This window comes from Castanea sativa, chromosome 5, assembly GCF_040712315.1.
Source record: "Castanea sativa cultivar Marrone di Chiusa Pesio chromosome 5, ASM4071231v1".
NCBI lineage: Eukaryota > Viridiplantae > Streptophyta > Magnoliopsida > Fagales > Fagaceae > Castanea > Castanea sativa.
The window spans coordinates 41,518,404-41,536,186 of record NC_134017.1 but is presented as its reverse complement, the minus strand read 5'-3'; the positions used below and the strand labels follow the sequence as shown (position 1 = coordinate 41,536,186).

The 17,783-nt window shown below is 34.3% G+C and overlaps 1 protein-coding gene and 1 long non-coding RNA gene across 2 annotated transcripts; one reads left to right on the top strand and one right to left on the bottom strand.

Moving 5' to 3' along the window:
* Positions 1 to 6,053: 6,053 nt before the first annotated feature.
* On the top strand, positions 6,054 to 13,280 carry LOC142634316 (uncharacterized). The gene is made up of 3 exons (XR_012844113.1): positions 6,054 to 6,424; positions 12,706 to 12,819; positions 12,912 to 13,280. It is a non-coding gene; the product is annotated as an uncharacterized LOC142634316 (long non-coding RNA).
* Positions 6,411 to 10,186, bottom strand: LOC142634315 (uncharacterized). Its single transcript, XM_075808611.1, has 3 exons — positions 9,857 to 10,186; positions 8,993 to 9,435; positions 6,411 to 7,307 (listed from the first exon to the last, which is right to left on the bottom strand). The coding sequence occupies exons 1-3, from the start codon at positions 10,019 to 10,021 to the stop codon at positions 6,869 to 6,871; spliced, it is 1,047 nt and encodes a 348-aa protein (XP_075664726.1). The 5' UTR covers positions 10,022 to 10,186; the 3' UTR covers positions 6,411 to 6,868.
* Positions 13,281 to 17,783: the final 4,503 nt, after the last annotated feature.

Below are 17,783 nucleotides of genomic sequence, written 5' to 3'. Positions count from 1 at the left end.
TTGGTGGGCTTGGTTGGGGCCTCATGCCGCTTGAGAGGAGGTTATAATAATATAATGGCATGTGAGGCCACATGGGGCGAGTCAGATGGCTTCATGCTTTTATCCAAATCAGTGTTTTCTCATGTTATACAGGATATATATGTGCCTAGCTAAGTCATGGTGCAAATGTGGCTACACGAGATTACTTAAGGGCAGTGAGTTGGTGGCTTTGCAAAAGTTGGCATGTGAGGCAATGCATGGCTTGGGTGGTTCGAGCCAAGTATGTTGGACATGGATAGTAGCATGGTGCTGACTGCTGAGGCACAGGGTGTACTGTTGGGCCTTGTCAGTGCAATATTGGATCGTGTCAATGTGGCATGAACCAAGCCATCTACATGTTGGTGCATGGGCTGTCTCAGATGTTAGCAATTGGAGAGGATGGTATTGGGCTAGCCTCACCTCATGGGTTGTCAGGACGTGTGTCAGGCCTGATGGTGTTTACTGTTGAGGATACAGTTGATGTTGAGAATATATGAATACCTCGGTATTATCACTGGTAAGCTTTGATGCCTCTAGAACCTTCCTAGCTAGCTTATGGTAACATGGTTTTCGCCTATGATTTATTTATGAGTTATAACCTTTACTTTCTTTTTATCTAATTCTGGCACATTTGCCACATTGTCTTAAAAAAGTCGTTTTGGAAATTCAAAAATGTCAAGTTTAAGAAATCAATTGTAGTAGAATTGAATGAAAGAACAATATAAGGCTATTTCTTTTCGATGATCAGCTTCATTAGCTTATTGTTTGGAGTCGTTACAGTCGTACATATTTTCTTCGACCCAATAATACTTTCCCTTAGATACGGTAAATAAAATATAGACGAAATGCTGTTTTGGTCTTTACATTTTAGGATCACAATTAATTTAGTTCTTACATTTTTGTAACAATCAAGGCGTAAATGCACTTTTAGTTCCTACATTTTGGGGTCATTTCTATTTTGGTCCTTACATTTTTATTTTACCACTTTTAGTCTCTAAATCAATTGACGCGTTCTATTTTGGTCTTACCATTACTCACTTAACAGAAATTACTGACGTGACTGACGGCACAGTAAAATAATAATTAAAAAATCTATTTTGGCATTAAAAAAATTAATTTATTAATTTTAATTAAATAAACAAAATTAAAAAAAATCACATTAATTGAAATCTAAGAGTGCCTTGAACAAGAACATTAAGAAGACAAACCCAGATCTAAGAACACAAACCCAGAAATTAAAATTACAAAAAAAAAAAAAAACAACAACAACAACAAACAACCATTCAAGATCGTAAAAAACCACAGATTAAAAGCCAAATCAAGCCCATCTGACACATATCAAAAACTACACATCAAATCAAATCAAATAAAAAGTCTATATGATAGTCAAGAAAATGAATAAATCTCTTTTATTCAGCTGAGCCAACATTCATCATTTGCTTCCAATACCCAAGAATTCATTTTTCCATTTCTTTTCATTGTTCTTTGGAACCAAACAAAGCACAACTAGATCAGCACAAAAAAAATAAATTCATTCTTTCGAAAACTAAATAAACCCCAGCAATTAATTTTCTTTCTAATCATTTTTATTTCCCCAGCAAACAAACAGAACACAAGAAACTCAACAAAACCAAAACGTTAGCTAAAAAAGAAGAAACCCAGATCGAAAAGAAAAACCCAAGACGAATTGCAAACCCACCACCACGGCGCCGGATTTGAGCAAAGCAGATTGAAATGTCGCCGGATCTGACGGAGGAAGTGCTGAAACACACACCCATAATAATGGTGGTGACGAACGTGAAATCAAAGACGATGGCTCTGATGGACGAGGAGCGCCTTGGAGGCCAAGATGAACGCCATCATCGACCCCCTCCTTAGGTCCCCCTCCTCCTCCTCTGCCGCAGGATTCGAATCTGGATTCGGGGCTGGGTCGGGTGGCGTGGTGCGGGCGCGAGCCCGAGCGATCCATTTAGGGAGATGGGTCGAAGGTTTGAGTGGGTTTAGGGATTGAGAGAGAGAGAGGGAAATGGTGAGAGAGAGTGTGATGTTCTGGGTTTGAGTGGTCGTGCATTTCTTGAGTTTGAGAGAGAGAGAGTGATGTTCTGGGTTTCTTGAGTTTCTTGTGTTCTGTTTGAGTGGCCATGCATTTTTCACTTTTGGGTTTGATTTTTCATGTGATGTTGCTAGAGATTGAGGGTTGGGTTTGAGTTTGTGTTATTTGTGTTTTGAATCTTTGAAGGTCTTTGTATTTTGTAGATCTGTGCCTTTTGATTTTGGATGTTTCATGTTGGCATGCTCTTGATTTTGAGAAAGAACTCAAGATGACTGGGAAGAACATCATTTAATAATTTTTTTAATTTAATTTCTTTTTTAAATAATTTGTTTTTATTTTTTTTATTTAGTTCAAAAAAATAAATTTTTTTTTAATTTATAAGCTGACATGGCATTTTTAATATTATTTTATTGGACATGTTAGCATTTAATGTGCTAACAGTGGATGCTGTTTGCCACATCAGCAATTTCTGTTAAGTGAGTAACGGTAAAGACCAAAATGGAACGCATTAATCGATTTAGGAATTAAAAGTGGTAAAATAAAAATTTAGGGACCAAAATAGAAATGACCCTAAAATGTAGGGACCAAAAGTGCATTTACGCTAACAATCAATTTAGTTTTAGTCTCTATTATTTTCAATTTACAATCAATTTAGTCTTTACCGTTAACTTATTAACAAAAAATGCCTACGTGGCAAATAATGTGCACTATTGGCATATTTTAAGCTTAGTGGCAACTAAAATAATAATATTACTTGTCACATCAATTGGAAAAAAATTAATTTATTAGTTTTAAAGAAAAAAAAAATCAGATTTAGGAAGAACTTGAACCCAGAAAAATCTAACCCAAATCCACTTCCAGGATAGTTTTCTTCCTTGCAGCACCTTAGCCAAAACGAAAAACACACAATTGACAGTACAGTGAGAGCAAAATAGGGAGAACCCATGTAGGTCGAAAAACCTCTCTCATTTCTTTTGTTCTTGGCTCTCTGAACAACTGAGAGAGTTGTGTTCTTGAGCAATACAGAAAAATGTCATCTCTTCTTTCTAAGCTTTTGTTTCTTAACCAAGTGCCAACTGCCAAGTGCTCGATACAATAACCATTAACCCACTTACGTCAATCCCACTGTGAACGTTTGTGAAGTTGAAACCACAAAGCCAAATCTTATGTGAGGTTAACCATTTGATATTTGTTTCATCTTATTTTTGGATTTGCTTAAAGAATATGGTGGAAGTGGATTTGTGTTGGATTTTTTTGGGTTCACGTTCTGTGTTGGATTTTTTTGTTTCTTTAAAACTGATAAATTAAAATTTTTTTTTTTCCTGATGTGACATATAATATTATTATTTTAGTTGTTAGGTAAGCTCTGTTTGCCATATTTTTCGTTAATGATTTAATGGGATCTAATTGAAAATAATAGAGGTCAAATTGATTTCTACAAATATTTTACAGTCAAGAGATGTGAATGCTGACTTTTTTCTTTACAGTTGTCCAAAATGTGTAAGGGTTTTATGCCAGTTGTCTTTTGAATGTGCAGAAAATATTCGCTTCAGGATTCATTGCTGACAATATGCATAATGGAACTGAGGAAAAAGACGAAGCTATCATGCAATGCATAGTTGATAGCTTGAAGAAAGTGTGACGGCAATAGAGAAAGGTAAAACCAAAAGTGGGTCCCGTAACTTTTTTTTTTTTTTTTTTGCATATATCTTTTATACATATCTATCTTTAATCATCTCTTCCTTGAAACCATTCTTCATCAATATCTGCATCTAGGTCATGGTTATGGTAATAAAGATCATCGAAGCCAAAAGGATTAGACATTTCCCAATGGTCTTCATGGGGCCATTACTGTCTGCAAACATCTGGGTTGGCTGGTACTATGTCTGGGAAGATTCCCTGATTGAGAGATTCTGCCATTGTGAGTGAATAGTAACAAAATATCCAAGATACGTCCATGTGTGTGTGAAGAGTACCATCGGCATTTGTTACCCAATGTACATCTAGAGGGTGGAAAATTCCTTCTGCCTGAACATTATTTTTGGAATTTAGCTTTGCTACTATACATGCAGAAGTAATTTTGTGACCAAAACGGAGGTGATCTATTCTGTGATATTTGAACCATTGATCATCATGAGCGTCATTTTTCAAAATTTCTCGCCAAAATTTGTGAAAATACTTATTCTCTTAAGGAAAAATGTATGAGTAGAATTGTGGTTCAAAATTGAGGCACAAGTAGTACTCATTGAGTAAGTACCACATGTAAAGGTAATGTATAACAGTTTAGTTTGATATCCAAAATGCAAATGGAGTTTTCCATGGTTGCTCAATTTCTGGAAAAAGGGCAAGGAAATGGCTTTGGTGTTGTTTGATGTAATCATGGAGGACTCGAATGATTCTTTTGGATCTGGCTTGGAGGGTCAGGGTTTTTATTTGGTCTTTTATTTCTGGGGGAAGGGTTTCTATCATATTCATGATATCATTAGAGGATGAAGTAGAAGGGCCAGAGGATGAGGATGGATCTGTTATTGGGTATACACATAAGGGTGAAGGAATTATTGTGGTGTGAAGGACTGGAGGCTTTCTAGAAAGGTAATCAGTGATAAAGTTATCTGTACCTTTGATGTGTTTGACTTGGAAGGACCATTGTGAAAACCAATTTGACCATCTAAGTAACTGGGGATGGGGGAGCATTTTTCTTTTGAACTGGAGTATTTTTGAAAAAGAAAACATGTCCATTTCTACAAGAAAATTGTGACCAAGGAGGTGAAACTGAAACTTTTCAATACCATGTTTGACTGCCAGGATGTCTTTGAAAGTAGAATGATAATGGAGTTCTGAAGGCTTGAATGCACCACTTTTGTATCCACAAATGTTTCTTTTGCCATCAATTTCCCAGTTTATGTCTTCCAGTCCTGTAAAAAACTTGTTCAATATAATAATATCCCTCAGTTTGTTGTATCTTGTTCTATGTTCTATTTCATATTTTGCTGTTATTTTCTATAGTATTTTAGCAATATATGTCATTAATAAGTTTCCATGATCTTCTTACACTCTCATTATCCAGCTAGTGTGTTCATCCTGTAGTTATTGTTATAATTTACCTTAGTTCGTCCTTATTATCAAACACTTTCCTGTAACTTCATTCTTGGTGTTTTAGTTTAGTTTTTGTCCTTTAGGTGTTCTTCGTCTTCTAGTTTCTTAGTCTTTTAGTTTGATTCATCACTTTCTCCCATAATTGGTATCAAACTAAAAGACTAAGAAAGTGACGAATCAAACTAAAAGACTAAGAAACTAGAAGACGAAGAACACCTAAAGGACAAAAACTAAACTAAAACAACAAGAAGGAAGCTACGGGAAAGTGTTTGATAATAAGGACGAACTAAGGTAAACTATAACAATAACTACAAGACGAACACACTGGCTGGATAATGGGAGTGTAAGAAGATCATGGAAGCTTATTAGTGGCATATATTGCTAAAATACTATAGAAAATAACAACAAAATAGCCAGTTTCACTCTCCTTTGATTAGTATACTTTGATTAGGGTTCAAATTAAATATATTAAGAAGCTGCATCTATCACTATCACAAACAACACATTAAAAATAAGAATTAGTAGGAAAAAACTTAGGTAGTGCTCCGGTAGCCCAGAGCAGTGCCTTATTTCAAGTAAGTACTGATTTCAAGCACATTTTAAGGATGTAATTAAATATATTGAGAAGCTGCATCTATCACTGTCACAAACAACACATCAAAAATAAGAATTAGTGGGAAAAAACTTAGGTAGTGCTCAAGTATTCCCGCAGCAGTGCCTTATTTCAAGTAAGTACTAATTTCAAGCACATTTTAAGGATGTAATTTCCTTAAAAGTAAGTACTGACACACAGGTACAGAGCCATTTTTTCATTTTTTCTAAAAATGAAAAAAGTAATTCCTTTAAAAGTAATTTCTTTTTCATTTTTTTTTTCAAAATAGTAGGTATATAATTAAGGTTTATTGAGAATTTGAAGCCAACAAAATAAAACTTGCCCCCTACAGTTTCTAAAACCAAAAAATAGCCCAAATAACACCTACAAAAATTAATTCAAAATAGCCTAAACAACAACAAAAAATTTATCAATAAACCCATGGTTTATGCCTTCCAGAAACAAATATAAATACCAGATTCCAGTCCGTAAAATCTCTTCAAATTTACACAAAACAAAACCCTAAAATACCAGTCGAATAGCAAGTGAGACTGTGTCAGAGTGTCTCACAAGTCGCGCCTCCTTTGCTCTGGAAAGCGATGCCACGCCGGCGCAGCCATAAGCATCATCCCGAGTGCCTGGCCCAATCTGGTCTCCTTCTTTTGGTATTTCATCTTCCTCGTCTCTTTTCTTTTTCTGTTTTCTTATGAGCATCTCTTTTCTTTTTCCGTTTGAAAACTCTCCCATATGTTTTGAGTCTTTTGGTAAGTTATTGCCTTTTATCAACAACCTTTTTTAGACAACAAAATTCAGAAGCATCAAGCATTAAGAAGTTGCATAAGTCCGCAACGTATCAACGCTATCGCACCCCGTCATATTTTGACATGATATTTTCAAGTAAAATGTAATTAATAAATACAAAATAGGATCACATTAAGACTTGGCTATGACACTACAACCGCTGAACAGAATAGCTAACAAAAACAGACTTTATATGGTGCTTTCTTTTCTTTGCTGGCCCAAATGTGTCAAAACCTTACAACACAACTTGTGACAAAAATCACAGCCATCTCAAAAATTATTCACAGAGCTATGAGCCAGGATCCTATTTAAGGTGCCTGAAGTTTCTTGATTCCAGACTTCTGTTCATCAGTCAACCTTGTCGGGAATTTGATTTTAAACTTGATTCTCAAGTTACCTCTCTTGGAGGGGTCTTTTGGCATTGGCATGCCTTCTTTTGGAACAACCTCCTCATAGTCTGGATGAATCACATTGTTGATGGGGATGGTCAAGCTCCTTCCGTCGAGTGTTGTAAGACGGACTGTGTAGCCTGTTAAAGCTTCTACAAGCGAAATCATCTGTGTGACAACAAGGTCATTGCCATCCCTTGTAAATGTGCTGTGGGGCTTCTCGTCGATTATGAATACAAGATCTGCAGGAAGAACATTTGGCTGCTCATTTCCTTTCTCTGGGAAAGTAATTTTTGTTCCCTTTTTCCAGCCAGGCTTAATTTCGATGGTTAAGATTTCCTCCACAGGTAAGGTCTTCCTGTATAAGATAATATGAAGTTAGTAAATAGTGGTGGCTCTAGGTTTCTTTTCTAGGGGGGTCATTGGATCAATAAGATATATAAACTATATAAAATCTAAAACAAAAGAGAACTTGAACATAACAACATCACAAAAAAAAAAAAATTCAAATACATTAAGTTTTATGATTGATTATGGGTTTTTTTTTTTTTTTTTTTTTCTGAAGATTTAAGATCAAAAAAATTTCTGTTGGATATGTTTAGAAGCTAAATTCAGCCGGGCTTTTAAGGTCAGGGTGTGCAAATTTTTATTGTAGGGGTAAAAATTTTTATTTTTATAAATATTATATATAAAAATTCTCTTTTCCAGGTCAGAGGGTTCATTTGAACCCCCTGCCTTCACCGTAGCGCCACCCCTGTTAGTAAACCATAAACACATCAGGATGGTTCCATTTTCTGGAAAGAGGATACGACATGAGTTAAGCCTAATTCGGTGCAAATAACACAACTGCAGTATGAGGATGAAACTTCATGAAGAGAAAACAAACTTAGAACTTCAGGAACAAAAAACTGAGAAAGATCAGCTTAAGTCCTAATAGTATTCAACCAGTTCAAAGAGACCGCTAAATCTAAACTCCATCGCTGAGTGTAATATTTACAAGATAGGCAACTAGTTTACTAACCCTTGTCATCTCAGCAGTGTGGATAATTAGCATAAATGGCACTCTAGATGCTCAAAATTAATTACTATAATTTCCTGGAAAAACAAATATAAGAGTGTGAATCTGAAGAAGCAAGCCATGCCATACGAATTAATATTCCCAATGTTTATACTAACTTACCAACGAAGCAATCAATGGATAAAGAATATGAGTATTGCAATCTCTTCGGGTAGTTATAATGTGAAACATACAAGACAATCTAGGCCCACCACCACTTCTGCCACTATCATGGCACCATTCCTAATAGTATCTCCATCCTGTTCCTACCACGTAAGTCATAACACTAATGGATGCCGCCACCACTGAGTATAATGGTTGATTGATTCTACTCAGGAACTTAGATAAGCTCCGCCAATTGTAGAAACATTGCTTCAACTCAATATGTTGAACCAATGTTTGTTTGTATGTTCAAGTGCTTGTGTGTCTGTGTGTGGGCCTAGAAACTCGTGAATATGCAAGGGTTTTCAGGGGAGAAATATAATAAAAAAGCATATTATAAAGATCTAACTCCTAACAAAATAAAAATCTTCCACTGCCACAAACACATTGCATTACAATCACATCAAAACACTTTCAAATGAATGCAACAACACATTTATAACACATACCATTCATATTCAAACCAATTACACACTTGATCCATCTATGCAAACTCAATAGGGAGAAAAAATTTCAGGGTATTTTTGAAAGAATAAAAAAAACTGCATAAACTCATTTAGAAAGTCGGCATCCATTTTTGGACATCTTGATATAGAGACAAATGAATAGTATGTGATGGTGGGAGTGAAAGAAACAAATTCATTCCCTTACATCTTCAATAACTAACAATTCACATAGAAGAAGAAACAGCTTCTCAATAAAGTAGTAGTAAAGCATATGCATGAACGGCAACTATTAGTTATCAGAAAATGAACAATTCACACACACAGCAAACATATGGGGCAATTCTACAGATAGAAATAAATTAAAAAAGAAATACTTACCCACTCACATCCATAATTTCCCTTGAGATCTTCATCTTTTTGGTAGTTCCCTTGTATAGCTCCTCGAGGGTACACGGCAGTGTCCTCTCAATTGGAGGAGGCTTACGCGGACCTTGACTCATTGGTCGGCCCTCTCCAAATGAGCTAAATATATCGTCCCCAAACATTCCACCAAAAGGCCTTGAACTATTCCTCATGCCACTGCCACTGCCACTGCCACTGCCACTGCTTCCCATTCCTCCAAATGGGCTTGAATAGCCGAAAAACTCAGCAAAAATGTCATTAGCATTTCTGGGGTTGAACCTGAACACTGTTGGGCCATCCCCAGTTTGGAAGAAGGAGGCCCCACCATGTCCCCCTGCATCAGGGGGTGGCACTTGGCCTTTAAGCCCTTCTTCACCATACTGATCATAGATTGCTCTCTTCTGGGGATCACTTAGAACCTATCTTAAACCAACACGTAATTAATATGATGAGATTAAAAATTGGTGTTCCTTAGAAAAGAAAAGGGACAAAACACAACAGGGCAATCTTATAAAGCCTAGAAAAAAGTTAAAAATCTTGAATACCCAGATGACAAAATGTGATTTTCATTTCAGGGGCACCAAAAAAAGAGCAGGGTAATTAAAACACTCATTTTTATTAGTTGTCAAGAAATTACATATAGATTCAGTGTCATGCAGGATCAAAATGATTGATTTTCCACTTCTGTCAGCCTATGCATTTAGTACAAGTGCATAAGTCATCACAACACAATTAACAAAACTATAAACCATAATCTAATGATGAATAACATTATATAGAGAAGGTCTAAAAGCAAAGAGGGAATGCATAATTCAAAGAGAGAGAGAAAGTGAACAATACCTCATAGGCCTCAGAGATCTCTTTGAACTTGGCCTCAGCTTCTTTCTTGTTAGTGGGGTTCTTATCAGGGTGCCATTTCATGGCAAGCTTTCTGTAAGCTTTCTTTAAATCCTCATCATTGGCGTTCTTGTCTACCTGCAATATCTTATAATAATCCACACCCATCTCTTTTTTTCTTTCAGCTAGTTGACTAAACTTGCAAGTCTTAGATGAGAAACTATATATATAAATAATAAAAAACTTGCTATTTTGGTATTGGGTTTGGTGGAGCTTCGGATGTTAAAACTTGGTATTGTTGTTGGCTCAAATTGTGGGATTTTGAGGGAGACGAGGAGAACAGACGAGAAAAAGAAAGACTTTTCTGGAAGGTTGCAGTTCACAAAAAAGGAAGGAGAAGAGTGTGGAACTGGAACCTTCTAGAGAGACTGTATCAAATTAGGTGGAAACAAAGAACCTTCTAGAGAGACTGTGGAAACAAACAGTCTCTGGTTTGGTAATTTTGTAAGTACAATAAAAGTACTACTGTACTAAGATAAGATCTACGGCTACGAGGTCTGGAGTTTGGAGAGGATTGGAAATGAAGCTTATACGACATGTCGTCAATGATCAAAAGAGTCATGTACTACACTGTGAGTAGGTATATAGCAGCACTGTCACATGCAAAAAGACACGTGTAATCCAAGTGTAAAGCAGCGTTAGGTGGGTAGGAGTAGGAGTAAGCAATTTGGAGGACTGGTCGTAGCCGTAGGTTGGGCTGTGTGCCAATTTTTTTAGTTCCTTTTTGCTTGCACAGGCTCGGTCTTTTTAAAAGAAAAAACCAAATGATAAGCACAGACTGAGCTAATGCCAATCTGTTTTAGTCTTTAGAGTCCATTTGAAGAGGCGATTTGGGATGTTGACAAGCCGTCTTCATTTTTTTTTGTTTTACGAATGTGAAATTTGAGAGTAACAGTTGTCAGTATATTACAATTGGCTCTACATATTGTATAATATGTATTGCATCTAGTATAAAAAGTTTTGAATTATGAAAGTATTCATAAATTGTATCATATAATATGCGTATCGTATGTATCGTATCGTTAAAGTATGCATATCATACGATACATAAACATATGTTTTAATATGAGTGTTTTTTTTTGCTAAAATTTGTATTTTAATACATAATTATTAGGTTAGTTAATATAGCCTAATAAAATAACATGTTCATAAATTTTTTTTATCCTACAGAATTTGGACTACACACTTACATTTCATTTTTATATTTACAATTTTTTTTCTATACTACGAATAAGGTATTAATTGATAACATAATTATTTTTTATTTTTGTCATTATTGTTATTAGTCTAAAACAACTAAATGCTAAGAAGAACTATTTTTTTTTAAAATTATTATAATAAAAGAACAATAATAGATAGTAAATATTAATGATGATGAAGAAATAAGATTGCAAAATGATGAACATGATGATAACATTGTCTTAGATGAAGTTGATTAGGCAAAATGATGAATATGATGAAAATGAATTATTATTTTGGGTCATTTGTAATGTATTATCACTCGAGTTTAATCAATTTGAATGTGTACCTATTAATACATGCTAACTAGATTTTTTTTTTAGTTAGCTTTTTAAATATTACTTACATAAGTGATGAATAAATTAGTCATTAGTTAAATATATTCAAAATTTATAATTAATATACCTTTTATATATGTATCTCAATAATTTTTTTTATAAATTTAATTAAGTATTTATGTATCTTACAATTCATGATACATTATTTAATAATTAGAGTTTAAAAGCTTATACTTATACTAGAATGGCCATACCCATTGGGTAATAGATATCCAACCTCATCCGATTCAAATGTTCAAAAATAATACTCTATTCTTAATGGATAGAAGGTAATTGGGTAAGGTTTATATATTGCCCGAATTTTTCGGGTAGGGTTTGGATATAACCCATTTATCCATTATTACCCATTTAACTAATTACTTCTAACCCTAACCCACCCAATTACCCAATAATCAAAATTACCAAATTGCCCCTAAAACTTCAAAATGACCAAAGTCTTCCTAAAATCCTCTAAAATTGCCAAAATACTCTCGAAATCTAAAAAATTACCAAAATACCCTTGAAACATCAAAATTACCAAAATACCCTAAAACCTTAAAATGATTGAAATACCTCCATAACCTAAAACATGATCAAGATACCCTTGAAACCTTAAAATGACCAAAATACTCCCAAAACTTAAAAATGATCAAAATACCTCATAAACCTAAAATATGACTAAAATACCCCTAAAACATAAAAAAAGACTAAAATACCTCTAAAATCTAAAAAATGATCGAAATACCTCTAAAACTTAAAAAATGACTGAAATACCCCCTGAAACCTAAAAATAAAAAAAATACCCCCTAACCATAAAAAATGATTGAAATACTATAGAAACTTATAAAATGACCAAAATACCCCCAAAATTTATGAAATGACAAAAATGCCCCAAAAACATATAAGATGATAAAAATACACTATAAACCTAAAAAATGATAGAAATACCCCCAAAACTCAAAAAAGCACTTATGGATATTGACTTTTTATGAACAAAGATGGAAGATTGCCATCAAGCTCTATTTCAAATCAAAGTTAATGAAGAGTATTGTTGTAAGTTTAACTAAAATTATGCTGTTTTAATTTGGTCTTTTTGTTTCATTGATGAGTAACGTAATATATTTTAATTACAGATATAGGCTTGTAATGTAATGAGATTTCTTAGATGGTTAGACTTACTATTATGTAATGAGATATTATAAATCTTCTTGAAAAGTGATGTGATGATGATGTTAGGTCACAAGAAGTAAGGATGATTTGGATCAGATTATTCAAGCTCGGCGCCATTAAACTCAAGCAAAGGTTGATGGTTGAATTCTTAATAATCTTTATGATGATGCTCACATTAAGGTAAGTTTTAATTCCAAGTGCTATGCTATTTATTATATATTTTATTTTGATAGTCTAATTTGTGCTTTTGTTTGTTTGTCTATTGTGTTTAGGTTGCTAAAGGAAAGCTTAGTTATATCTGTAAGATTGTGGAGATGTTTGAGGTTGTGGATGGAAGTTCTTATTTTATAGCTTAATGGCATTATAGAACCAAGGATACGGTAACTATCATCTTAACACCATCTGTTAATTGATTTTGATCCTCAATATTTAGCTTGCTAATGCCTAGTTTTAATTAAAAAAAAAATTCCACATGTCATACAGAAATGTAATAATCTTATTGAGAGCAAGCGCATATTCTATTAAGAAATCTAGGATGGTAACCCATTGGATTGTTTGGTTGAAAAATTAGCAATTGCTAGGATTCCTTTCAATGTATGATTTCAAGTTCTTATATATGTTCTCTGATTTTTATATAATGTGCTAGTAATTAAAGTTTGTTCCTCAAGTTGATCTAACAAAGAGAAAGTCAATTCCCAATTGTGATTACTACTGTGACATGCTCTATTTATTGCCATATTCTATATTTGTTAAGTTACCAACATGTTGGAATTTTGTGTTATTCGCATCAAATTGTATTTGAGTTTATAAATTCCAACCAACTGGTAACTTAACGAATTTAGAATATGGCAATAAATAGAGCATGTTACAGTAATAATCACAATTGGGAATTGACTTTCTCTTTATTGGATCAACCTGAAAAACAAACTTTAATTATTATCACATTATATAAAAATTAGAGAACGTATATAAGAACTAGAAATCAAACATTCAAAGGAATCCTAGCAATTGTTAATTTTTCAACCAAACAATCCAATGGGTTATCATGTCGGATTTCTAAATAGAATATGCACTTGCTCTTGATAAGATTATGACATTTTTGTATGAAACGTGGAAAAAACTTTTAATTAGAACTAGGCATTAGCAAGCTAAATATTGAGGACCAAAATCAATTAAAAGATGGTTTTAAGATGATACTTATTGTATTCTCAACTCTATAATACCATTGAGCTGTAAAATAAGAACTTCCATCCACAGCCTCAAACATTTCATCAATCTTGCATACCATTGGCCCATTGGTAGCCCATTGTGAATCATGTGTGCAAGATAGAAAAAACTGTTGTTTTGGAGATTAGAGTTAAATGTTGTTTTGAGAGAGAAAATTGTACTATCGCATTTTGTATTTTTCCCTAAGAATAGTGAAATTCCTGCAACTCCGTGAATGTAGGCGAATTGCCAAACCACGTAAATATTATCTTATGTGATTGTTTTTTTTTGACACATTTTTTCTCTATTTTTGCATCTCATAGATCTAAGAATTTTGTATGTATTCACTTCAACTGGTATAGAGCTTAGGGTTAAATTTGAGTGGGAGCAACGGTAAAGGAAACATGAAAGTCATCTAGAATAGAAAATTTTGATGACATAGACTTTGGATTCTGGACTACCTCTATGGGAAGAAGTTGCATCTACAGCTCTTGGGGGAGAAACCTGCAACAATGATGGATGGACTCGTCTTGATAGACGGGTACTGGGAGTTATCAAATTAAATCTATCAAGGTTTATTGCACACAATGTTATGAAGGAGAAGACCACAACAAATCTGATGAAGGCTTTGTCTGGTATGTATGAAAAGTTGTTAGCAAACAACAAGGTGAATCTGATGAAGGAACTATTCAATTTGAAGATGGCAGAGAATGCATCAGTAGCTCAACATCTGAATGAATTGAACACCATCACAAATCAACTGTCTTTTGTAGAAATAGATTTTAATGATGAGATTTGTGCTCTGATCGTTTTGGCTACTTTACCAAACAGTAGGGAGGCTATGGGAATGACAGTAAGCAATTCTATTGGAAAATAAAAATTGAAGTACAATGACATACGATATCTAGTTCTAGTTGAGGAGATTTGCAAAAGAGATGCAAGTAAAACCTTAAGATCTGGTTTTGCCTTATACCTTAAGATAAGAGATAAAATAAATGACAAAAATTCAAGTTGAGGTAGATCAAAATTCAGAAATTCTAATTGGAACAGATGTAAATCTTGTTTTGACTAACAAGTACAATGTTGAAAATGTGGCAAGGTTGGCACATTAAAAGGCACTGCAAAAGCCCTAAGAAGAATGATGATGAGGTACATGATGCATTACTTCTTGTTGTAGATAGTCTACTTGATGATTAGATTTTGGACTCAGGAGTTTCATTTCATACCACTCCACACCAAGAAATCATATAGAACTATATTGGAGATGATTTTAGTAAGGTGTATTTGGCTGATGGAAAAGCCTTGGATGTTGTGGGTATAAGAGACGTTTAGATTATACTGCCCCCCAATGGGTATGTCTGGTTATTACAGAAGGTTCGACATATTCCTGACCTAAAGAGGAATCTTATTTCTGTTGGACAACTTGATGATGAAGGGCATGCAATACTATTTGTTGATGATACTTGGAAGGTTACAAAGGGAGCCATGGTATTGACTCGTAGAAAGAAAACAGGTACACTGTATATGATCTTAAGTCCAAGAGACACAATTGCAGTTTCTGAAGCAGCTACTGATGCAAGCTTATGGCATTGTAGACTTGGTCACATGAGTGAGAAATGGATGAAGATTAAGGGTGGCAATTCGTGTTCGCGTGTCGGGTTAGTGTCGTGTCAACTCATACGTATCCGACTATATGGGTCAACACTAACCCGACATGTTTATTAAACGGGTCAAGATTCCTCAACCCTAACACGACCCATTTATTAAACGGGTTAGTTGTGTCGACCTGTTTATCTAATTTTATCAAAATGAAGAAAAACATTTATGGAAAAACAAGCAAATAAATATTTTAAATATAAAATTCAGAACTAATGAGTAATTATATTATAAATAATCATTCAAAACTAAATCATATCTCAATATCATAAATAATCAATCACAATACATCAAAGAAAATAAACTACAACAACTAATAAGTTTATATACTTATAGTTTGAATGGTATATTGGTAAAATTTCATTTAATTAAACGGGTCAGACGGGTCAAACGGGTTCTATAGGTTGAACCCTAACCTAACCCGTTTATCAAACAGGTTCGTCGTGTCAACCCAAATATGACACGAACCCATTAAGCTTCAATCCATAACCTGCTAATTTCGTGTCGTGTCGTGTCGGGTTCGCGGGTCGTGTTCAATTTTGCCACCCCTAATGAAGATGCTACTGTCAAATGGAAAACTACTAGAATTGAAGTCTATTAATTTTGACATGTGTGAAAGTTGTATCTTTGGAATGTAGAAAATTGTGAGCTTTTTGAAATCTGGCAAAACACCGAAAGTTGGAAATTTGGAGTTAGTACACATTGATTTATGGGGACCTTCTCCAATTGCATCCCTTGGAGGTTCAAGATATTACATCACTTTCATTGATGACTTAAGAAGAAAAGTATGAGGTTATTTTTTGAAAAATAAACCCAACATATTTGAGATTTTTAAGAAGTGGAAGGCTATGGTTGAGATAGAAACAGATTTGAAAATAAAATGTTTAAGGTTAGACAATGAAGGAGAGTACATAGATGGAGGGTTCAATGAGAATTGTGCTGCACATAGAATTAGAATGGAGAAGACCATTCCCAGTACACCACAACAGAATGGTATGACTGAGCGCATGAACAAAACTCTCAATGAGCGTGCTAAAAGTATGAGGTTGCATGCTGGATTACCAAAAAACTTTTTGGGCTGATGTTGTTAATACTGCAACTTACCTAATAAACCGAGGACCATCAATTCCTGTGGAGTTCAGAATTCTTAAGAGGTTTGGAGCGGTAAAGAGGTAAAGTTTTCCCATTTTAAAGTATTTGGCTGTATTTCTTATGTTCATATTGATTTTGATGCTTGTAGTAAACTTGATGCAAAATTTAAAATATGTTTTTTTATTGGTTATGGTGGTAAGAAATTTGGCTACTAGTTTTGGGATGAACAAAACCGAAAAATCATCAAAAGTAGAAATGTGATATTTAATGAACATGTTATGTATAAGGACAGATCAACTTTAGTGTAAGATGTAACAAGGATAAATCAAAAGAAATTTAAGTTTGTCAACTTAGATAAATTGACTGAAAATACTGTCTAGAAAATGGGTGAAGAAGATAGAGAGAATGTAAATTCACAGGTAGAACAAAGTACAGTTGTAACCGAAGTTCGTAGATCTTCTAGGATTACTAAACCTCCACAGCGTTATTCACCCGCTCTAAAGTATATCTTGTTGATTGATGGTGGTAAGCTAGAGTGTTATAATGAATCCTTGAAACATAAAAATTCAAGCAAGTGAGAGTTAGCCATGAAGGATGAGATGGATTTCTTGTTTGGGAATCAGACATGGGTACTAACTGAATTACCAGTAGGAAAGAAGGCTATGCACAATAAGTGGATATACAGAATAAAGAATGAGTATAATGACAACAAATGCTATAAGGCCAGATTAGTTATCAAAGGCTTCCAACAGAAGAAAGGCATTGACTACTTAGAAATATTTTCTCTAGTTATGAAGATGTCAACAATTAGACTAGTACTGGGAATGGTGGCTGGAGAGAATCTACATCTTGAGCAATTAGATGTGAAGATGACATTCCTTAATGGTGACTTAAAGGAAGACATTTACATGAGTTAGTTAGAAGGTTTTGCTGTTCAGGGGCAGGAGAGTCTAGTCTGCAAATTGAGAAAGAGCTTGTACAGCCTTAAACAAGCTCCAAGATAGTGGTACAAGAAATTTGACAGTTTTATGCGTAGAACTGAGTTGAAGAGATGTGAAACTAATCATTTTTGCTATGTTAAGTTATTTGACAACTTGTATATCATTTTACTACTATATGTGGATGATATGCTCATTGTGGGGTCTAGCACTGAGGAGAATAATTATATGAAGAAGCAATTTTCAAAACAG